At 39.3% G+C, this 24,479-nt stretch overlaps 1 protein-coding gene across 1 annotated transcript in view; it reads right to left on the minus strand.

Annotated features, from left to right (window-relative positions):
* The window catches only part of sfswap (splicing factor SWAP), a 117,357-nt gene extending 95,174 nt beyond the window's left edge, over positions 1-22,183 (minus strand). The window contains exons 1-7 of the mRNA XM_053649353.1: positions 21,823-22,183; positions 18,945-19,108; positions 15,714-15,839; positions 11,974-12,053; positions 6,226-6,451; positions 5,947-6,077; positions 1,739-1,889 (exon numbers count right to left, since the gene is read on the minus strand). Coding sequence (XP_053505328.1) covers positions 1,739-1,889; positions 5,947-6,077; positions 6,226-6,451; positions 11,974-12,053; positions 15,714-15,839; positions 18,945-19,108; positions 21,823-22,010 — 1,066 coding nt within the window. The 5' untranslated portion in view covers positions 22,011-22,183. The remainder of the gene's footprint in view (positions 1-1,738; positions 1,890-5,946; positions 6,078-6,225; positions 6,452-11,973; positions 12,054-15,713; positions 15,840-18,944; positions 19,109-21,822) is intronic.
* Positions 22,184-24,479: the final 2,296 nt, after the last annotated feature.

A 24,479-nucleotide genomic window follows, 5' to 3' on the forward strand; every position in this document is an offset into this window, starting at 1 on the left:
AAATGTTATGGCACAAAATCCAATCAGTAAATGAGTCTTTTACAGATTTGCACTTCTTAATTACTTATTTACTTAATTACTATTTACCCTTCTTAGTAATAAGAGTGTTAATAAATTTAGCTTAATGGGAGGGAACCCATTTAACCAGCTGTCACAACTATTTTCTACCTTTGAACAATTATTCAAATTCGGCCACCTCCACAGCGTTTCAATGGAGTAGCACATAATTAAGAACCTCATAATTATACTCATTGTTGAATTCATTTTACTGTCGACTCAGACAGCCTCTGCTGGACCCTCAATTCGAGTGCAGTACCGGTCATTCTGTGGTTCAAGCTTTCTGGTCAACAATGAAATATTCCTATGGGGGTACGTGGTGTGGCTGAAAAGCGTTAGGGAGCAGAGCACAGAGGCAATGATGCAGTCCACCGGACTTGGCACTTAATTAAGTGGTTCGTTTGAACCGGTGCACTCAGAACCGTCAGCCGTGTTCGGCCATGTCTACATCACTGTCGCGCTCTTTATAGCCTTCCTCGGAGATCGGTCTTAATTACTGAACAGCTTACTACAGTTTAAAATGACTTGTATTGCAAAAACAAAGAATGAAAGACATTTTTAACAAGACGCTGCAATTTTGCAGTGATATCACAGTAGGAAACTCTTTCTGGCTCAGGTTTTAATTGGACGGTTTATCAGCACATCAGCCCCACGCTGTTCAGTTCAATTAATTTTTATTTGTAGAGCACTTTTAACCATGGATATGGGCACAGAAATCGGGAAATAGATGTCATTATGCAAGACAGGGTCAAAAATGGTAAATCAAACCTTACAATGAAGAAACTTTTAGAGGAACCTGACTTAAAAGGGAACCTCATCCTCTTCTGTGTGACACATTGGGATTATAATCATTACAGTGTGTTAGTTAGATTAGTGGTTCTCAAAGTGGGGCTAGGGAGCATCCAGGTAGAGGTGGTGATATGACAAAAATATCATATGATTCTCAAAAGGCAGTTCTAAGATATATACACGATATATAATTTACTCAAAGTGAAATACAGCAATACATTAGTGTTGCATTAAAAAAAACATTACATGAGTTATATAATCTAAAAAAATAAAATAAAACAAAAAACTATCTAAAAACACATTTAACAATTTTCAAAATTAAGCCAATTTAAAAAATATATATATAATTTTCCAGATATTCATCCCAATTTGGTCCATGATTTTTCATACATACATACATACACACACACACACACATATATATATATATATATATATATATATATATATATATATATATATATATATATATACATACACACACACACACACTAATATATATATATATATATATATATATATATATATATATATATATATATATATATATATATATATATATTTGCTTGTTTTCCAATTTTCATTACAGTGGTGGGAAATCACAACCCCACCATTGCTAAAGCTATTATATTTATTATTATGTTCAACAACTCAAAAACATGTAGGCCTATGAATAATACTTGGTCAACTTGGACCTAACGTGTTCCATCAATGAAAAGCTTAGTGGTGCAAATAAATACCCAAACTATTATCGTGCACATTTAAGCAAGCCTAATATTTAAGCAATTGGATTATATTCCTGATTTAAAATAAATCTGCATCGAAGGGTCCGTGACATTTATTTTACAATTAAAGGGGTCCCGGGCTGCAAATTTTCAGGCACGGTACTTACGATCAGTGGTGTACTCCGCTGACGGTGCTTGTGCTGGTGCTGCCACCTCGTCCTCAGGCTTGGTGGTGATGGCTATGTTTCCATTCTTCTCCTGCTGGGCTTTGCGAACTAGTGCAGCCAGTGGATGGTCTGGATCCATGACCTGCAGGGGCTGGGTTGCAAAAAAAGAATACATTTTCAAAACCAAGCTACTGTCTCCACCTCCAGCATATATCAAAAGGAAGCATTGATTTATTTTTCATCAATGACGCATGTCGACATTTCCACGCTGAGATGCAGAAGTGTAGTTCAGAGAGCCTTGCTGAACTAACGCTCATACTGTGAAAATCTCAGCTATGCAATATGCGAAATGTATGAGTTAAGGGTTGGGGCAAGATCCCAAACAAGATGGAGCACAAAAGCAAAATGGAACAGTTTAATGATTAGCTGGAAGAAGAGGTGCACACTTAAGCACTTTATATACCCCGCAGTGATTTGGATTTTGATTGCTTAGAAATAGTACTAGTTCCAAGTGCAAGGTTGATATAAATGCACTTGTACAATTAATACATGAGCGTTTCTATAGCAACAATTTACACAGGGACTGGTATGATAGACACTCCACATTAACAGGTTTGAAAAAAAACATGCAGTTGTTGATATGGTAAAGTTTTCTCTGAGGAGACGTTTATTTCTAGAAGGAGTCTCCAGTGTCAGTGCTTTACAGAAGAAGTTAAGCTGTAACTTTAACTTGAGGAGGTTTTTTTTTTTGTGATGTATATTATGACTTAACAAATGTACAAAGATAAAACTGTACAATAAGGACCGTATGTTCCCTAAGGTACAGTTCCTCCAGCAACACAAGTTCCGAACAAATGTAAGCCTGGTTATCAGCATTCTACAGCTTGATTATAAAGCTGTCCTGGGAGCTGAAACACAACAGGCATACGGAATAGAACGAGGCCCTCGGGGACTATAAACGTCTCGGGCAACGGAATATCTTACTGAATTTGCTGAACTATAAGACGATTCAATTTCTTGCCCTCTAGCATGCGGTGCAACTTTCTGCAGCCAAGTGACACAAATATCATTTTGGTATTATCTGAAATGGAATTTGCCCATTTGTTAATTCCACGGTAGGTGTGAAACTCCACAATACTATTATATTGCTGCTAATAGCATTGGAAATGCCATAGCTGAGCTAGGTGAAACTTGCATTCTCATAGAGGCAAAGATCAGACCAGCAGAATATACGTATGAGACGTTTCAGAAATAAAGGAAAATCCACCTTGAAGGAGAGGATGGAACCTTGAACCTGTTGAGAGTGGTGTCAACTACCTAAAAGAGCGTGATGCAGCAGAGCTTTAGTCTTATGTCGTATGGCTACATGGCATTCTGGAACTTTCAGTCTGACGTTTGCCGTCTCCAGTATTCGTGTCGGATTTCTCGTGAATGTTCCGTTTAACGTCACAGAAAAAGGTGAGTGAGAAAACTTTCGTTCTTAGGCGGCAACAGCGAAATCTGACTGTTATCCCTTATGTTTGAGCCCGCTGAAATTTTTCCTCTCATTAAACACCATTATAACTATGCTAGCAATCTCTCCCTGTGACAACAACGCAGCAGACAACCAATAAATACAAAAACAGATGCCATTTGAGAGGAAGTGTGCAGTTTTTTCTCTATACAGACAAAAGAAACATCTAGTCTGGAAATGACTGTAATGACTGTCGGGGAAAGTATTTTCAACAGTTGTGCTAATTAGCAAATGGATTACTTTGAACGCCATGTCCCCCTGCAAAAAAATAGATACATTCCATATCCTCCAAAAAAAAAAAAAAAAAAAAAAAAAACCCACAGAAAAAGTGTTAAGAAAACATCATAAGTGTGACCAAAAGTTAAGAGTTATTTGAATTATAAGAGGAAACCTGATAAGACATCGTCTTATTTATCCTTCATATAAATCTTTCACTTTAAATGCTTCCCTGCAACATGGACCTCAAAACATAGAGAATATTAAATCAGGTAATCGAGTTCAAAATGACTTGCTGTCAAATAGAACTAATAAAATAAATAAATAAATAAATAAATAAATAAAGTCTAAGGCACTTTGATGTCAGATGCCTTCATAGCAGGCGCAATTATGTCGGGAAATGTAACATCTTAACATGCATTTTCAATTCATTCTACAGCGGGCAGCTTTTAAATGTTGGAACAGCGGTAGGCTGAAATATTAGGACTCGTGCAGAGTTGAATACGCTCACTGAATGAGTGCATTACTGCCTTCTTTTGAAAGCGTCTATACAGCCCATTATCTTGTCTTGGGTGATTTCTAAAACGTACTGTGTTGCAACAGAATGTATAAATAGTGGTTAACCAAAAAAAAAAATATATATTGAAAAGGTATTATTTTGGCTATAGGGGACAGCCTACAAAAGGGGTGGTCAATTAAATTTGTGAAGATCCAGCTTCATACAATTCTTTGCTTAGCAAGGTCCGGATAAGCAACTAATAGAGGTCGATTAATTTGCCGGTTAATCGGCTGCGATAACAGGTTGCTGGATCTATCGGTTATCGGCAAAAATCCACACAGATCCAGGCAGTTTTTGCCGGTTGCGTCCGCTGCAGGAGCGGCTGAGAAGGGTCCGCCGTCATTGTACAGTACTAGAGCGGCCTCTAGAGGCGAAATAAAAACTCACCAATTTTGTTGTTATTTGAAGTGTTTTTTTTGTTTCATTTTGAACGTCTCTATTTTTATTTGTTTTTTTGCAGTGTGACTTTTTTGGTTCTGTTTGGATGTATATCTTTTATTTACGTTAATATTTCATATATATTTATTTCATTTGAAAAAAAAAATACAGTAAATTTTCATGTTACAGTCAGCACTGTTTATTTTTGTAATAATAATTGTCTGCAATATTTCACTTCGATTATTATGTTTTCATTCAGTATAAATTTTGAGAAACTATCGGTTTATTAATCGGTTCCCAGCAGGTACTGCCCAAGTTGGTTTACCGGTATCGGTAAAATCCACTATCGGTCGACCTCCAGCAACTAACATGACTGAAAAGTGACAACAGTTTCCTTTTAATGCTTAACCAAAGAATACTTAGCTCATGGTTATAAATAAGTCAGTTTGAAGTGGTTATGTTTTGTCTCGTAATGGTGATTCACGTTACCATATTTGACTACTGCCACGGATCTGATGAGGCGTCTGTTTTGAATAAAACGCACACTTCTCCGCAAACCAAAATAGAAAACTCAACGAGATTTTAAAAATCTTTCTCTACGAAATTCTGTGAAAACTCATTACTTTCTTGATGAACTGCCTTCAGCTAAGTAATTTACATAAATGCGTCTGACTGGGTACAAAAGTGGATCTGCTGAGTTGTTTCTTTTTTCATACCTTGATCCTTATCCATTTTTCAAGTGACCTGTCAGCAATATAGGATAATATAGCAACACCCTAACGACCACCTGGAATAGGGCCCTCCTTCTCTCACTCGCTCATAACCCACTTGGAATACCCTAGCAACCAGCTACAAACACCCAATCCCTGTCTGTAACTGCCTGAGATACCACAGCACAGGACGCACAAAGTATGGGGTCCCCTCTCACACTTAATGAACACGGTATCAACCAACTGGAATACCCTACTATCTACATACAACCTGACCACCAGCTGTAACACCTGAGATACCATAGCACAGGACAGATAGCACAGGTGCAAAGGCTAGGGACCCCCTTCTCTCACTTGCGCAACCACCTGGAATACCCTAGCAACCACATACAAACAGTCTAGTCCCCATCTGTAACGCAGCATGCCCAGTGAGACACCACAAGCACTTACATACAGAACATAACCCACAATGTAGGTGCTCACTGTAGGTGTCCCCTTCTCTCCCTCGCTCAACACCTTAGCAACCAACTGAAATAGTACAGCAACTGCCTATACCCTAACAACCATATACAACAACATACTGAGAGAAGCCCTTGAAACCGCGCGAGACACCATAGCACAGGACATACAGAACATTACATATATTACCAGTGTACACTGTAGGTGTCCCTTTCTCTTATTCAACACCCTAGAAAACACTTGGAATACCATAGCAACCACCTTGCTAACAGCTCAGTCTGCTGAAATATGTTGCGGGATTCCTGGACTACTCTATGACAGCTACAAACCCCCAAAAAAGCACCGGTGCTGCATGACTCAGCTGGAGTTGTACCTTCATTATCTCCTCTAGACGTGAGCTCTTCTTCGTTGCAAACAAACTGGGATGGAGGTAACTGCCATCTTCATTGTCATAATCATCGTCGTCTTCATCTTCGTCCTCATTGGAATTTCCTGATTTGGATTCTGCAGGTTACAAAATATAATCAAATGCAATGTTGCAAATATGATGCACTCGGTGAATATTTTGTGTTCCTAGTAATAGTGCGATAATTAAGCAATTAAATAATACAACAACTAGTAAGAGTGCAAAAATAATTTCGCTGGAACTTGCCCCGAGTCTGATCCTGCTTGCTTTCAGAGGCGGGTGTGTATCGTCCCTCCTTCATGGCTCGGAGGATGTGTTTGTAGTAGGGGTTTAGGTAATGGTCGAAACGCAGGAAGTCGAACTGAGAGTTCCCAGACTGCTTCGCCTTCAGCACGATCTCGAACTGGGCCCCTTGCTTGCACACAAAGTTAGCAGTGCGCTCGATGATGGCATGGGTCTTAATGGTCGCAGGCTGAAAGACATCCCAACATTGGAGCAACACTGAGTGGAGATTTAATCAATGCACTCATTTCACACAGAATAACAGATCTTGACCAGAACTTGATTTGTGCGTGATAAACGATCTCAAAATAAGGATTTCACAATCAATCTATAATGCAAATTTTTTTTAAGAAATCGTTAATTGATCAAATTGGGTGAGGCCAAATTCACCGAACGCAGCAATTTTTTGTTCAGTTGTTTACGAGTTAGAAATCTTTCACATAAATAAACAATGCTAGAACCAAGTGTCAGAATGAAGAGTAAGGAATTAATCAAAAAGCCTGCACTTGCAACCCATAGTGACCTGTTTTAAAATAAATAAATCAATCAAAAAAAATCAACTAATGGCTATCCAGGCCTGGGAGGACATAAGAGACAATTTCTACTCCATAGCAAATAACCCTGGATTACAGCGGTGAACAGCAAACATATTTCCTCATGCAAAGACAGAAAATTTCTTCCTGCCAGTTGTTGTGGAAAGGCTGCGTAGCCTGACACAAAATAAAGAAGGTGAAGACAGCGGAGCAGATTAATAATTCAGCAGAACTGTTCAAAGGACTGGCTGACTGGCTTAAAACTAATTGGGAGTTTCAAGCTGGAGGGACTGAAGGTTTCATTGTGCTGCTCATCAAGATTGCATTAGGAGAGCGCTTGAGTAAAAAATACTCAGGTTTGGACAGAAGCAAAGGCCCTGGAGTTTAGATAGAATCAAATCACCGAAAATGTGAGCTAGAGCAATTAGGACAGCTGTGCTTGAGAGCTGTGGTTTAATCTCTATGCTGACATTTCCTTTGAAAGTCTGACTGATACCGTGTTCAAGTGCTTGGCTGATTTACAGAGCAGCCAATCGCATCCGAGACATGCCACACCCCCACTTAATTTAAACGAACTTGAAAGCAAACTAATGAAATATGGAGAACAGTGACGAGTTTAATGAGAGCATTGTGTCTGTTGGGGAGGATTTCTCACTGCTGCCTGCACAGACCCTAATAAGGATGACGTCCTACACAACAAGATGCCGCGTGTTTTTGGAATCAAGTCGTACAAGTTCGAGCATAGGTCAACCACCAGTGGTACAGATGGTGACGGAGAGCCAGAGGGTTGTCGCCGAGAGGCATCCGACGCATCTGAATGGTAGATAAAATGATATTTAATACTCTTACTGATAGAGAAGGTCATATGGTCTATAAAGACAGCGTCGGGTTCTCGATAAGGCTGAAGTAGAAAGGCGCAGGAAAGCGCCAATCTGTTAAAACACCCCTCCAAAAAGCACCTGGCATATAACCACAAACTCCAGCCTACATATTCTCCAGCTTCAAACTCCAGTCATTTTTTTTGTCAACCGAGTGGTAGTCGTAAAAAAAAAAAAAAAAAAAAAATGGAATAGTGTGGGGGAATGCACCAATGAACTACATTTCTTGCCAACAAGCTGCTACCGTAGAGAAAGACCTGCCCTGCGAGTCGAACATTCACATCCCAGATGGGTTTTAATTGGACAAACATAGTTCCCCGAGTACTGCAACACAAAAATGTTTGCCCTATCTTCCACAGATCATGAGTTTCAATTCTGACGATGCAATAGTTTTCGGAGTCTGGGAGTCCGAGTTAGCAAAATTGGCCATGCTCTGTAGATGGGAGATTGGCCATCCCCTCTCCCCATTCAATCACGGAGATACTAGGCAATCATGGGTGTCTGTGAGCTGACGCACGCAGAAGAGGGCAGATTGTGCTTTCTTCCGAGTGTGTCACGATGCGCCGTGATGGTGCGGTTAGCTCGCTTCTTGTGTCTCGGAGGAAGCACTTCATAGTCTTCACCCTCCCCTTTTGGAAGCTTTTCCATGGTAAGCGAGTGTTGGCTGGTGGGTGTGAATTGACCAAGACTAAAATTCGTTAGAAATGGGGAAATTTTTTCTAATAATAATAATAATAATAAACAATTGGACAAATACAAGACTAGAAGAAGCCTTAATTTGTCACTTATACATTACAGCACAATGAAATTCTTTTCTTTACATAGCCCAGCCTGTTAGGGAGCGGCAGTCAGAGCGCAGGGTCAGCCATGATACAGCGCCCCAATACGGTTAAGGGTCCAGCAGTGGCAGCTTGGTTGTGCGAGGGCTTAAACCCCTGACCTTCTGGTAGGTAACCCAGAAGCGTAACCGTTGAGCCACCACTGCAATCAATTTCCTAGTAGTGACGAACTATCAAATTAAAACAAAAAGCTCTGAAACACCCATTTTGATTTCAGGGGCACTTTAAGAGAGATGCGTTAAAGGATCGGATCATATGCGTACTGATAATCATCCTTAGAGCTCGTGTGCTGTTTCCAAAGATACACGCTGAGGTGAAATGCAACCTGTCGTTATGAATGAGATGCTCCATTCTCTCCGTGCTAAGCCTTGACAGACACAGTCACTCAAAAGGTCACCAAAAATGACCTTCAGAAACTGAACAAAGCAGCATCTCTTCATATGGGGTTTGCACTGTAAGCAGTCTGGGGGAAAAAAAAAAAATTAGGAATGCAAACTGACTGGCAAAATTTCAACACTTTAGCTGTAATGGTATAGCGCTGAAATGATGCCAACGGATTTACATTTCTACGTTTTTTTCAGAATGTTTGAGAGCGTAAATACTGATCTTTTAAGTGGATGTGATGTGAGCTCTTCAGCACAGGTTCAGTTTCCGTAACTACTTCCTCAACTGTTTAAATTCACCAGATGGACAATTACCTACATAACATACAGCTGAGTGCAAGAGTTTGCATCCCACTTGGCGGCTAGGTCGTAAAATGTAGAGAAGTACCGACACGTTAGAGCTTACCCATAAACAGAATGCATGCTTTTAGGAAAATTTATCATAACACGATTTTAAGTTTTATCTTCAGTTGCTCAAAAGTCTGAATCCCTGTTGACATGCTCGAGCTAATTTATTTGAATGTGCTTTCTCGGAGCGCCTTAAAACACTCATTAGATGTTTACTGGAAATCTTATTTATGCAGGAAAAGTTCAAACACACTTAAACTCTCAAACAGTGTGCTTTGGGAGCAGCGGGATCAAAAAAACAGCTTTTATGAGTCCCAGAATAGAAAATATTGACCTTTCAGAGAGCTGTGGAAGGATATTAAAAGATATGATAATGTTAAGCGTGAAAACCATAATTCGTGGAAGAAACAGATATAAAAAGCAAATAATAATAATAATAATAATAATAATAAAAATAATAATAATAACGGAGGAAAAGAAAAGAAGAGATTTACAGAAGTCCAAAGCAAACTGCAGAAAATACTATTTTAGAGGCAAATGGAATAAAATTTCAATTTATATGATAAGGAAATATTTATTTGAGGAATACTATCTTAACATCTGTAATAATGAAGCAATATCTAGTCTAATTTGCATTATAAAACAGCACTGTTGAATTCCCAAGTCTGAGAGGAGCTACTATTATATTTTCCTATAACAGCATTATTTATTAATAATTAATAACAACAGGACAACACATCATCCATCCGTCCATCTTCTACCGCTTACTCCTTTTCAGGGTCACGGGGGAACCTGGAGCCTATCCCAGGGAGCATCGGGCACAAGGTGGGGTACACCCTGGACAGTGTGCCAGTGACAACACATCATACTTTAAAAAATAAATAAATAAATCAGTTTATAACTGTTTATGTTGTGAAACACCCACCAATTCCGGCTATCACTTAAGTCAGGTGTGTCAAAAGTCCAGTCCCAGGACCAAATGCGACCTACCGACAGATGTTAACCGACCCACGGCTTCTAACAGAACGTATCTGATGGCCAACACGTCGCAATCTTTCTTTTCACCTGATGGTGGCGGCATACTGTGTTAACGCAACAAAAAATGCAAAAACATTTTTTCCCCTCTTACTACAGGGCCACATGATTGTGTTCATTTGTCCAAATATACATATATATCACATAAAACGACTGAGACACGTGGTATTATGATGAGGTATATTCTGGCCCCTTTTGAAAAAAGTCTGAACACCCCAGGTTAACATGGACGCCTACCCTATACGAAAGCATGTCTTTTGTTTGCTCTGTAAGAACATATAAAGCTTATAAAAAGCTACTTTAACTGCACTTTTACAGTTACAGGCCCTGAGAAGCTACTGGTTATATTTTACTATAGTGAACTACAAACATTCATGCAACATTTTGGACTGAAATTGCAGCACACCAACAACAGCGGACAACAGCAAGTAGTGAGAGCGACAAGCTCGCCGGCCAACATAGCGATAACGCTAATGTTGATGTTACCTTCTCAAAACAGTGATTAGTACGGCTAATGTATAGATTTTACCAAGTACTGTGTGAGTATAACTAATCCAAAGCCAAAATTCACGGCGCGTGCGGCCGTGCTGATTTGACGTATAAACTAATTTAAAAGTAGAGAAGGGGTAGTTTATGCTGTTCGGTGTGTAACATTGTGAGACCTGTGAAGAAAAACCCAAAACAACAGTGACATCACCAACAACCTCCACAGGGCAGGGGTGAAGGTATTACAATCCACCGTTCGAGGCAGACTTCGAGAGCAGAAATCTAGAGGCCATACCACAAGACGCAAACCACTCATCAGCAGTAAGAATCAGAAAGCCAGATTGGAAATCGCAAAGAAATACAGAGATGATCCACAAAAGTTCTGGAACCAAGATGAACCTCTACCAAAGTGATGGAAAGGCCAACGTGTGGGGAACGAAAAGATCTGCCCGTGATCCAAAACATACAAGCCCATCTGTGAAACATGGTGGAGGTAGTGTCATGGCTTGGGCTTGCAGGGCTGTTTCTGGAACAGCCTCACAAATCTTTATTGATGATGTAACTCATGATGGTAGCAGCAGAATGAATTCAGAAGTTTATCAAGAGGAACTTCATCATGCAGCAAGACAACGATCCAAAACACACTGCCAACTCAACCAAAGATTTTATCGGGGGGGAAAAAGGCGGAAGGTTTTAGACTGGCCAAGTCATTCATCAGATCTTAACCCAGTTGAGCAGCATATCACCTCCTGAAGAGGAACTGAAGGGAGAAACAAACACCTGAAAGAGGCTGCGGTAAAAACCTGGAAAAGCAACACAAAAGAAGAAACCAACAATTTGGTGGCGTCAATGAGTCGCAGGCTTGATGCGGTTATTGCAAGGACGGGATATGCAGCCAAACATTAAGTCTTATTTACTATTAGTATTTATTTAGCACATAGCACAATAAAGTATCAATTAAAATACTAATAATAATAATAACTTCTCCAACATATTTCACTATCCATACTTAGTAGAACAAAGCATTTTGACTCATTTACATATAAATAATAATAAATAAATAAATAAAAAGAACTCCAACACGACACATGGGCTTCCAGCACACCATAAAACTACTTCTCTCTCTCTCTCGCTCTGAATTATGATGCTAATAGTTAATATTCAGGCCGTGCAGCTGTTCACATTCCTGTGCCTCATTGTTAAATCTTACCAGCTCTACGTCGGAGGGTATGATCAATCCAGGAGGTGCTACGAACGGCTCTTCACCATCTTCTTCCTGAGGCTCGGGCTCTGAAGGGATGAGAGGATATGAAGTTGAGAGACAGAGAGGCTAAGAGAATGAGAATAAAAAAGCATAAGTTGCCTGGAGCACTAGCACCACTTCAACTTTCATTTTTCATTACTCAGACTGTCAGTTCTATCAGATGGGTTAATTCTTGAGGAGTTAAAAATGGTTGACCATGCTGTCATATGAACGATTAGTCTCCAAGACAAACATTTTCTCATGCCATGAAGTGAAATATTTGATTTATAATGTGTGTCCTGTGTTCATAACGCGTTTGTTATCTGAATGTGAATTATGCAGTGTTGGGCAGTTGCATCGCTACAGGTAACAAAGCTACCAGAATCAGTTAGCTTGCAATATTTTATTTTTTTAAAAGAGTTGATCGCTATCTTGCTTTTGGTCAGAGGTGCTGCGAGTCAATCCCAAAAAGAGTCAATTCACGGATTCCACTGACAAATAAGAGTGAAGCCCAGAGTCGATTCCGCACACAGAAAATGATTTACCTTGGCTAGAAAACTTACTGTTGTATTTAAATTAGGATTATTAATTTTAAGTATTTCAGTTAAGGAGACAGCCTGTGGATATTGGTCTTCGTTTAAAATTTTACTGGTTGTAATTCTGCTTGAAATCCAGCTATTCAGATTATTGGTCTATTAACAGTCATGAAACTGAAGGACAATAATGAGACGGAGACTGAAATAGTTACAAAAAAAGTGCACAGAACAGGTGAAATACAGTGATCTTATGTTAGTCATCAACACATGCAATGGGAGATCATCTGACATTGTCAGAATATCAGTAATATTGTATAATACAGGGGGTCCCAAAAGTCACCATACGTACGGGGGAACCTGGCTGGATCGGGAAGCGGTCACATGGTTGCGATGGACTTTAACAGGAAAGACGGCAAGCACATCACACACAATACACTGTTGCCAAACTTATAAGCAAATTCAAAAAGGCTGGAAGTGTCGCGGACCGACCGAGAAGCCGACGTCGACTGACATCCGCTTGCGAAGGTGCAACCGACATGGTGCTGGCGTACACAGTGCGTTATGTATGGAGACTTTTGGGACACCCTGTAGTTAGTTACCAGCTATTTAATTAAGCCTAGTTAAGATCTCTGTAGTAGCTTAGAAGCAGTATTATAGAACTACAACTGAAGTTATATATATATATATATATATATATATATATGGTATTTAGAATATTTTTAAAACTATTCCAACTAATCATTCAATTAAAATAAAAAATTAAAAAAGAAATCAATACAGCCATTGCAGCCTAAGTGGAGTAGTGCAACTACTTTGCTAATATTTCTACTGACTTGAAGGAGAGCAAAAACAAAATAAGCTCAGCATGCTGGTAATATGCAAAAATAAATAAATAAATAAAAATTTAATTGTGAATTGAAATGACCCAACTGCCTGGCCATCTGCTGACGAACATTCATTTTACTGGCGAGGCAGTGACTCGCTCCGGCCAGCTTTTTCATCCACTAAATCAATAAATTATGACCACAGAAAAGGAAGTGCTCTCCGTCACTGCCATTTCTACCAAAAAATCAGGAAATCCTGTACTTAGGATGGACCTGGCACAATACTGCGAGCATTGCCAGTGTGAAGTCGATGCAGATGAATAGACCTGTCCTCAAAACCTTGCCAGGGCATTCTTTTGGAAAATAAAAAGCTCAGTCATATTGGCTTATAAAGAAAAAAACAAAACAAAACAGATGCTTAGATTTCTGTACAACAGCAAGAATACAACCGGCACTACATCAAACAGAGCTAGTGTACCTGCTGGATGCGGAATAATTACTATAAATAAATAAATAAATAAAAGCACTGTTAAGAACTTCCGAATTTGAATAAATATTAAGGCCATATTTATTTGGCTCGGAATCCAATATCTCTTTGAAGGCTGAGATAATGGGAGTGTAAGAACGGCCACGAAAAAGCCCAGCCCTCACTATTTATTCGACAAGCAAACAGTGATCCACAGCTCTGCATGCTGATGATGAACAGCCTTTACGTATAGGTCTCCTGTTTAACCTGTGCCATTGAGAAACCTCAGCGGATTTTTTTTACACCTTGGAAATGACACCTCATTTGACTTTAGAGCGTCTGAATAACTCATCACCAAGGACTGTGTATATGCATATGCAAATTCGCATGTTTTCAAGGACTAGTTACTATTTATCTACTGAGAATGGCCTAGAGACTAGTTTGAAGAGTTTGTGCTAGGGCTTGCATTGCAGGTAAAGTGCCCCTGAAATCAAAATGGCTGTATCAGAGCTGGAGATATTCTTGCTGTAATTTTTTATAGTTCATCACTTTAAGGAAAATGCTTCATCCTGTGCTAGTTTGTACTTCATATAGTTAAATGCTCTCTAGAACGTATACGCCAGATGGACAAAGGTTTGTGGACACCTCAGCATCACGGTCATATGTGCTTTTTGAACATCTCTGTCCCGATTTAACCCCGCTTTGCTGGGGTAAGTCAGATTTTGGAGTGTAGCTGTGTGCTCAGATGCAGGAGCATCACTGAGGTCCGGCACTGATGTCAGGCGAGGAGGCCTGAAGTGCAGTCTGCATTCCAGTTCATCCCAAAGGTGTTCAACGATGTTGAGGTCAGGGCTCTGTGGAGACCACTCAAGTTCTTCCGCTCCAACCTTAGCAGATGCGGACTTCGTGGAGCTCACTTTGTGAGCAAGCCAGTGAAAAGAAACTGCAAACCTACAGCGTACAAACACGTTCTTTACAATCGTGTGCTTCCAGTTTTGTGGCAACAGTTTGAGGAAGAACCAAATATGGGCGTGACGGTCAGGTGTCCACATACTTTTGGCCATATATAGTGTATGTCTGGCTCTACAGTAGCAGCTCATTAGCAGCAATCGGGCGTGTCAGTGCGTTTTTGCAGAAACTGGTTGGTGTGGAATTTGTGCACAGTTGAGTTTATGTAATCTGTAAATGATTCGGAGGAGTGTTCTAACAACTCGGAGCTGTTCGATGCCAAAATATCTCGCCCAGACCGATCAAGAACTCACTCAGCTCTTTCATGGCGATGATCATTTTCAAGAGGAGTAAACCAGTAATTAAAAAAAAATAATAATAATAATTTTTTTAAAAAGTGATCAACTAGGCATCTTCACCAAAGTTCAAAGCAAAAATAATGAAATGCTGATGAACAACAACAAACAGCATGCATTTCAATTATGAGCCATACACAGGCTACAAATTACATTTTCAGCTCCAATGCTTTTTTTAATCTACACTGTTAACAATGATGTGTGATGAAATTTGCAGAGAAATCTCGCCCGGTTGTCGTGTGATATGATGCACGAGAACCGGGCGAGATTTCTCTGCAAATTTCGTGGGCGGTGAAATCGTTGATTCTAGAACTGACAGCGCGCAGCAGGGAAGCTCGTGTCCATCAACAGAGCCCTAACTATAGCTCTATGACTGCCTCTAAACGAGCTGACTGTGATCAGATAGTGATGTCTAACCTACGACAAGGTTTACACTCGTTTGAACAGTGTGGGCCGTGACAGAATTCGTCACGCCGCCGTGCAAGCGTTTCCCCCTGCCCGCATAGTCCGTGTATTCGCTGAATATTCTCTGCAAACTCTAGTTTGTGTGCGTGTTTGTGTGTGTGTGTCCGCCCACCTTTGTCTTTGTCCTCTTCTTCAGTGGGCTGTGAGGGGTCGTAGTAATCAGCACTGTAGCGGAAAGCCACTGCGTTGTAGGAGCCTTCATCAGCCAAAGCCTCGCTCAGCCTTTTATATTCCTCTTCTGCACATCATAGAAAAACAAAGTCAGTGCCGGAAATTCTAACAACGATCTACATAACTAAGCTATGCGGTCTGTTTTTTGTCAAAGGGAGCCATATTCAGAGTTGAGTTCAGTGCGTGTGGTGAGGACATAATACTGCAATTACGCACATTAGTATTCAAACCACAGAATTATCTGGACTCAAGCGGCGCTTATGCGGCGCGAGTGGGAGGCGTGTCTCGGTTATCGCTACCAAGGCTTTGAATTAGGGCTGGGCGATACGGCCAAAAAACATTATCACGATCAAAATCTTCACATCAGTCGATATCGATAATTATCACGATAAACGTCAAATCATTATTCCTTTCGAGTTTAAAGGCAGATTTTTTTTTCTCCTGAGTGAAAGTTGAAGAAACCAGACAGTTAACTGGTAAATTATTTTTAGAACACTTGCCAAGTAGCAGAAACATTCAACAAATCTGAGGTAGAGCGTATTCAAGCCTTTATGTGAAAATATGCATGAGTAAAATGTACAAAACAAATATCTTATTTACAGATGCCCCAATACTAAATTTCTCAGCCAATACCGATAACCGATTATTCAGAGTGATATCGGCCGATACCGATACCTCTGCCTTTTATGCCTTCTTTTAAATTAATAAAAATTAATTCCACAATTCTGAGAGAAATGCAAATAAAAACCTTATTCTCTCCATTTCAACAAGCTGTTTCACAGTAACTGGTCTAATAAACAGAAAACGCATGACTCTAATTAACATTAACACATGAACTAAATTCTGAAGATTAAAGTAAGATTTCTTAACTTATTGAATGTTATTAATTCATATTAACATTGATTGAATTCTAAAAAAAAAAAAAAAAAAACCCTCCTGTTAGGCTTCACATTCACTCACCACTAACAAAAGCATTTCTACTTCATCACTGAACATCAAACGGGTAATATATAATATCGGCTTGTTTACGTATTTACGTTAACTGGATATGAAATACACTACTCTACAAATATATTTTTCTATATATGTGCAATATATTACTTTTTTGTCAACTCATCTTCATTTAAATCTTTCAACGGTGTACTGGTGCTTTAATTCAGCGCAAGCAGCGGCCAAAAAAAATAATAATTAGACTCGACGCTGAAACTCCCGCTTCACTGCAGCAGTGTCCGGTGTAAAAATTTTAGCAGTGCAGAGATTACAGACATTACAAACTGCAGGTTTGTCGTCATTCCACACAAGACAGCACCTTTAAACGCAGCACGAAATCCATGTGTTTTCCCGCACTCTTTTGATTGACAGGATACAATCGGCCCTGATCATCGGATGTTTTTAAACTTACAAAAAAATATGTTTTTTTAAATGTGAAAAATTGCCTTTATCGGCCGATACACGGGTGCATCTCTAATCTTAATAGAGAAATTAAGTACTGCAGTGTGATAAAACACACATAGAACATGGCTCAAGCAGACTGCAAAGTGTAAAGTGTTTTAAAAGATAATATCCATAAAAAAAAAAAAAAGAAATCATAATTCTGGTCAGCATGCCGAACCTTTTGTATGGACTGTACAAACACCGAAAACATTCTACAGGTGTTTTAGCTGACAATGTAAACACAATAAATTTGAATTAAGCTCAATATCGACATATGCAGGAAGCAGTTTCAAGGCCAGTGCTACTGTAAGGCAACCGTTGTAACCTTTCGGAAATTCCCATTTTAAAAATTGAAATATAGATACAAACTAAATCACTCAATGCCAGCTGAAGACAATATAAAATATATAAATATCCCACTATGTAATAATTCATTTCATAACTTGTCTACAGTAGCTACAGTGTACAGGACAACATAGTACAGGCGTAACTGGCTCAGGGGCAGTGGTGGCTCAGTGGTTAGAGGCTGGCTCTGGGTTAGAGGCTCTGGGTTAGAGGCTCTGAATTCTGATCAGAAGGTCAGGAGTTCAAGCCCCAGCACTGCCAAGCTACCACTGTTGGGCCCTTGGGCAAGGCCGTTAACCCTTAATTGTATAAATGAGATAAATTTTATTTAGTCGCTCTGGATAAGGGCGTCTGCTATATATAAATGCCATAAAATGTAAACGTAACTCCATTTTCAGTTTCGAGGCCGATTTTCAATTCCGAGATCAATTCGATTTTTAATAATTCGGACGATTTGATCGACTGATTGATTTAAAAGGCAACGTTGAAGTGAAATTATCATAAATAGATCATTATTAAAAAATAGTACGTATTTTTAAACTGATATTATTTAATAGGCTAGCAAGGTGATTTGCCCGTGAAACGCTACCAGTTTTAAAATAGCCCTTTATGACACGTTATAATATCTCGATGTCATTTGTGAATTCATGGCAGACCTACCCTAGATTCTGAACAAAGTTGGACACATATTGATCAGAGGCTACCATACAGTATTGTATCGTAACAGACTCCGTGATCGTAGCCTTATTAAAGGAAATCGTAACATATTGTGTGGAAGCCTTGGGTTTACATCTTACATCCCTAGACTGTACAGTTCCCTAATTATACACTGCACAGATTCTCTTGTCTTAATCACAATATTTAAAAAAAAAAAAAAAGGTAGCACGTCCTTAAATAAACACTTGCTTCCACCTAGATCCATGCTGGCTAAATTATCCGATGAATCTTAGAAGAATCCGATTGTTCCGAGACTGTTCTCTGTGTCTTTATTGCTGATCGCCTGTATGTCACCTACTTACGGCCGTGCAGTGCAAAGTGAACTCCCCACCTCAAAAAACACCGTGAAATAAACAAATTCTGCTTTAACATCTCGTCTGCGCTGACAAGTATTCCGTCCTTCCAGGATTTCGCCATCAAAATCACTCAAACACCACAAGATACGCCAATAAGCGTCATGTGACGTCATCACGACGCATATTAAGCCAAAGCCCTCTTCGATTCCCGTGCGTCTAACATGAGTACAGCTATAAGATCTCATTTACCAACAAACATCACTGCGAAAGACTGAAAGAAAGAAGAAAAGAAAAAAAAAGAAAAGCTTTTAGAACTGATCTAGCCCGTGATCATTTTATCTAAAACTGCGAAACCCATTTCCGTCGCCCGGACCCTGTACCTTGCCTGGCCTCCTCTTCCAGCAGGTCAGTGTGCAAGGCCAGGTATCTCTCCTCATCACACAGTGCTTCGATCCTCGCTTCTTCTTCGGAAAGCTGGTAGTTCTGGTTCCACGAGCCTGCATCGTACTCCGAAAGGTCATGTAAATGACCGCGGCCGTCGTATCTGCAAAATAAATCGCTTGATTAGAAAGGAAATCGGCCAAGATACACACACACAAAACAAATACTCACCGCATCGGGAGAGCCTGAAGGTAAAAGGCTTTTAAAACCAAAACTATTTCTCTTACAAGGCAACTGCACAGTCCCTTGGAGGAAAATGAAATAAGCATCGCTACTGCAACACTTTAGGTGTATAGACCGGAGGAAAAAAAAAAGAAAGGAAAAAAGAAAAAAAAAAAAAAAAAAGAGAGAGAGAGAGAGTCATTTTTCTTACTATAGACGTACAATCCAATTCTCGGCTAAGCATTTAAAAGTTTCAAAAGCCCTGGAGTCAAAACGTAATGAAACAAAAGAGCAACTTTCCTCTTACCTTACACGCTTTCATAAAAAAGACAGCTTGTACCCACGTCACTCAATTTGTTTTTAAATGATATCTCACGTCGTCATTCTTACTTCTATTGTAAAATGGTACAGCCACACAAGCCCGAGCACATAAATACCTATCCGCAAGAACCCATATGGACGATTTTTTCCTGCGCTTGCTCCTCTATTCCACTTCTCAGTTCCAGTCTCTTCGTCGAAAGAGAGAAGTGGGCGGTGAGGTGGCAATCGGGGCCTGGCAGGACCCCTTAGCCTTAATCGCTGAGAAAATAAGGTCTGGGTTACGTGATAGAGAGACACACACATACACATTGGAAACAGGGAACAGATCCACGTGTATTAAGGTGGCTCCTTGCAAGTAGTTTTGGTGAGCATATACGCAAGTGTATATGCATTTCATGGTCAGGAAATGAAATTGATGCTGAACCAATACAGGGAAGGGGTAAAGAGATGCTGGACTGGGAAAAGTATGTGCTTTCTTGGGGGGGGGGGGGTTTCTTTCCTCCAATCATTCAATGAGAACCACCTTAATACACAAATTTGACAAAGTTGCAGTTACAGCAGAGGAATTTGCTGTGGCTTGCTCTTCAATCTACTTGTATATATTCGTTCATAATAAATTTCCTCATACAATATGGAAACTACAATTCTGATGGAACGGGAATACATGTTGGTCTTTCCCAAAAGTTTTCCAAAAGCATTGCACTTTGTTGCTAAATTGTAGAACGTGCGCCAAACTTGAAATGTCTCTTTCTACCAGGTAAGACACAGATTCCCAACACCTGTCCTGAAGTACCTACGCAGTCCATACAAAGGTTTTTTTTTTTTTTTTGTGATCGTTGCAGCCAAAAATGCTCGATTTTGCTGCGGCTTTTTTCAACATATGTAAGTTTTTTGCGCTTTTTTTTTTTACCGCGTAAAACTACTTGAATTGGCGAAATCGCAATTGCACGAAACTGTTTTGCACGGTCTTTCGCAGTGATGTTTGTTGGTAAATGAGATCTTTACCTAGAGGGCTTTGGTCGAAGGTGCGTCGTGATGGCGTCACATGATACGTCTTTGCCCAAATTTGTGGAAAATCTGTGGTAAAGTTGAAAAATCATGCGTACGGTTTTTCCATACGCCGTAACTCTGTGATATGCAGTAGCGCTTGGGGTTTTCCCAAATAACTGTATTTTCCACAAATTTGGGCCAAGGTGTGTCATGTGACGTCATCACGACGCACATTCAGCCAAAACGCTCTTCGATTCATGTGCGTCAAACACGAGCACAACTAAAAGGTCTCGTTTACCAACAAACATCAATGCAAAAGAGTGATCATCCAAAAAAAAAAAAAGTTTTGTGTGATCGCAAGTTTGCCAATACAAGCCGTTTTCCACTAGAAAAAGCGCAAAAAATTCACACAAAACACAACAATCACAAAAAAAAACCTCAGCGAACTTCTGTACGGACTGTGTAATGAACCGCTTGTTCGATGTTCATAAAGCGAGCATGGGGCAGCATGATACCTGCCCCAATGACCTCTATTAGTGCTTGTTGTAGTTACTCTATGGAGGAGAGAATAGACGCAGGACGGGGGGGTACTCAGGACCAGGACGGGGGGGTGGGGGGGGTACTCAGGACCAGGACGCAGGGGTACTCAGGACCAGGACGCAGGGGTACTCAGGACCAGGACGCAGGGGTACTCAGGACCAGGACGTGGGGGGTACTCCAGGAACAGGACGGGGAACCACTGTATTGGAGTTAAGATATTAAACTTCACAATGCTTTTGGGGAAATGAGTGAGATCTGTTTCTCCAAAGCAAATTCCACATGCACCGAGATGCACAGGCTTCCCTCAAGTCAGATCTAATGACAACAACAAAAAAAAGCTAAAGAAATATTAAACATAATTCCTGTTGGGGGGGAAAAAAAAAAAAAAAAAAAAAAAAAAAAACACACAACAACATCATCATCATCATCATCATCATTTCAAATCCGTGTGAAAGATCACAGATCTTTGGGATTTATGAATCTAGGGATCTGTAGAGGGAGGACTGTACATCTTTGCATCATGATGCTATAATATCTCAGCAACAGTGCGTTTTCTAAATCAGTTTCCTCTCGTAGGACAGTATCCTCGGCTTTAAAAAAACAAAACAAAACAAAACAAAACAACAACAACAAAAAAAAGCCAGATTATCTCGATTATCTCAGTTGTTTGTTTATTTTTATTCTGATGCATGTCACTTGAACCAGAGGCCTCCAGCTGCAAAAAGCAAGATCCGAGGGTCTTCGGAAGACATTTAAAGTGGGGGGTTAAAGTAAGCATTCCCTTTTAAGGTTTGTTCAACCGACCTATCGATCATGAGCTTGTTGTCTCCCATCCACGGGATCAGGTGTTTGCCCTGCTCGTGGTACATGGCCCTCTCATCGTCCCGAAAGAGCTTGCACGCGTAGCCGAACACCAGCAACTCGGCGTACTTGCTGCTAGCACTCTCCTCCTTCGGCGGCTTGTCCATTTTACTCGCTCCTCTCCGATACATTCCGACTGAGGTTCAAGCCCAAACACCTACCCGAACAACTCATAAATATACTGGGCTACAAATTATTCCGTTTTAAATAAGCAAATGTCAAGAATACCCAGCTCGCGCAAGGGTTATTTTCAAAACACTGTAGTTGTCGCACTCTCGGCTTGAGTATATCGAGCGTTTTTAAGTCCCTCGCGGTTTCGTTAATTTCCTCTTAGATACCGATTCGTTATTTGTAAAATGTTTTGTCTGGAATATAAACTATATTATATACGCGACAAAAGATTCATGTTAGTTGTCATTTCAAAACCCTAATTGCAGGAGTTTAAGCTATCCAGACGCACAAACGTGTCGAAAGTGCGAATGGTAAATCAAGCAGGGGCTGTGTATGAATCCATGCGGCCTTGCCGGGAAAACTGGCAGGAGGAGCAAGACTTTATGTCAAAGAGTAAATAATAATAATAATAATAATAATAATAATAATAATAATAATAAAAGCTACAAGTCTATTATTCGTATTTATGTTTGTCTTTGAAGTAGGTAATAGTTTTATCATAATAGCACATAGCACATACCAACATGTAAAAAATTAAATAAAATAAAAACTTCAGGTCAGTTTTATATGAAATATTAGTAATGACAAATATGAGAGCACAGTACACAGACAGCATGCTTCCACCCTTTTTTTTTTATTCTTTTACCTCCCCACACCAACCAAAATAATTTGCCAATGTGAAAAATAAATAAATAAACTGTACAGTATTCAGTACACTTTACATGCATTTTACATAAAAATAAGCTAATTAATGAATAGACAAACAACAAGTGAAAAAAATAATAATTTACCAAAATAATAGTAATACTACTACTACTAATAATAATAATAATAATAATAATAATAATAATAATTCCTTTTTCTTCCTTCTTGCCTTCATTTCTTGCTTCCTTCCTTTCTTTGCACTGAGGTTCATCCAAGCCAGAATGCAGAGAGGATGGGAGTCTGTGTCCATTAAACATACATACATACATACATACAGTACTGTGCAAAAGTCTTAGGCACTTGCAAAGAAATGCTGTAGAGCAAAGATGCCCTCAAAAATAACTAAATTAAACGTTTCTCCGTTTAAAAAAAAAAACTATAAAGAGCAGTAAACAGTAATAAATGAAACAAAGGCAATATTTGTTGTGACGATCATCTGCTTTCTTTACTGACATACAAACATTTTTCTGTAACAGTTAATTTTATCTTTGAAAACTAATGTTTGGGAATCTAAAATGTTTTTGCACTGACTCAATAACGTAGAAGTCATAATTTTTATATATATATATATATATATATATATATATATATATATATATATATATATATATATATATATATATATATGTGTGTGTGTGTGTGTGTGTGTGTGTGTTCTTTATTTTGCCACAGGTTCCACACACTCCTGTCAGAGTAATAGGATAATTCATATTAGGTAATTAAGCGTTTCCATAGGTTTTATTTTAAACGTGGGTACAGTGTCAAAACAAGTGAAGGTATGTTTCTGTGTATGGATCACAGTAGGAGCAGTTGACACTGATATCCATCAGACTGAATTTTTTTAAAATTCATTAATCATTTTTAATAATTCATTAATTTGACAGAATTCCTCTTCAAAATGATAAACTTGTGTACTATATCCAAGAACTGTGCATTTTCCGAAACAAATACTACTAGAATCACTCGACCTATTTCAGACATTTGACCTTGCGATGACCTTGAAGCTGTTTGGATCAATTCCAAATCTAATGAGAATCCCAGACAGACAGATGGACGGACAATCCGAAAACATAATGTCTCCCATAAAGTGTTAGAGGCATAAAAACCATAAAGTTGTAGAGGCATAAAAACATTGTCAACTTTCAAACTACCAAACTGCAAACCAATATCAAACCCTTTTATCTCCAATATCATAGAAAAGGTTGTAGCTCAGCAGGTAAGCTTATACTTGCATTGGATTAATATTCATTAAATATTTCAGTCAGGAATATTGAAACAGTACTGGTTAAAGTAACAAATGACTTACTACTGGCCTCTGATCAGGGTTGTGTTTCCTTGCTTGTGTTGCTTGATTTTAACACAGCGTTTGATACCATTACTCATAATATTCTTCTAGATGGAATAGAAAAATTGAATGTCACCTTCCTACCTCAGGTCTTATCTGACTGACTTATCTGAAGATGAACAATGACTTCTCTAGGCATACAAAAAAAAGTTGGTGTTCCACAAGGCTCGGTTTTGTGGTAACTGCTACCTTGTGGTAACTTCCCAGTACAAGCTACTTCTGGTTATGGTATTAGTTTTCCACGGACATGCTGTTGACACAGAGGTGTGTGTTTCTGCAAAACCATATGACAGATGCTAGCTTAATAAAGTAGGACATTAGACACTACAGGTGGTCTACCTTCCTCATACTTAATTCTGATGATCACGTAGATAATATT

This window comes from Ictalurus furcatus, chromosome 18 (genome assembly GCF_023375685.1).
Source record: "Ictalurus furcatus strain D&B chromosome 18, Billie_1.0, whole genome shotgun sequence".
Lineage (NCBI taxonomy): Eukaryota > Metazoa > Chordata > Actinopteri > Siluriformes > Ictaluridae > Ictalurus > Ictalurus furcatus.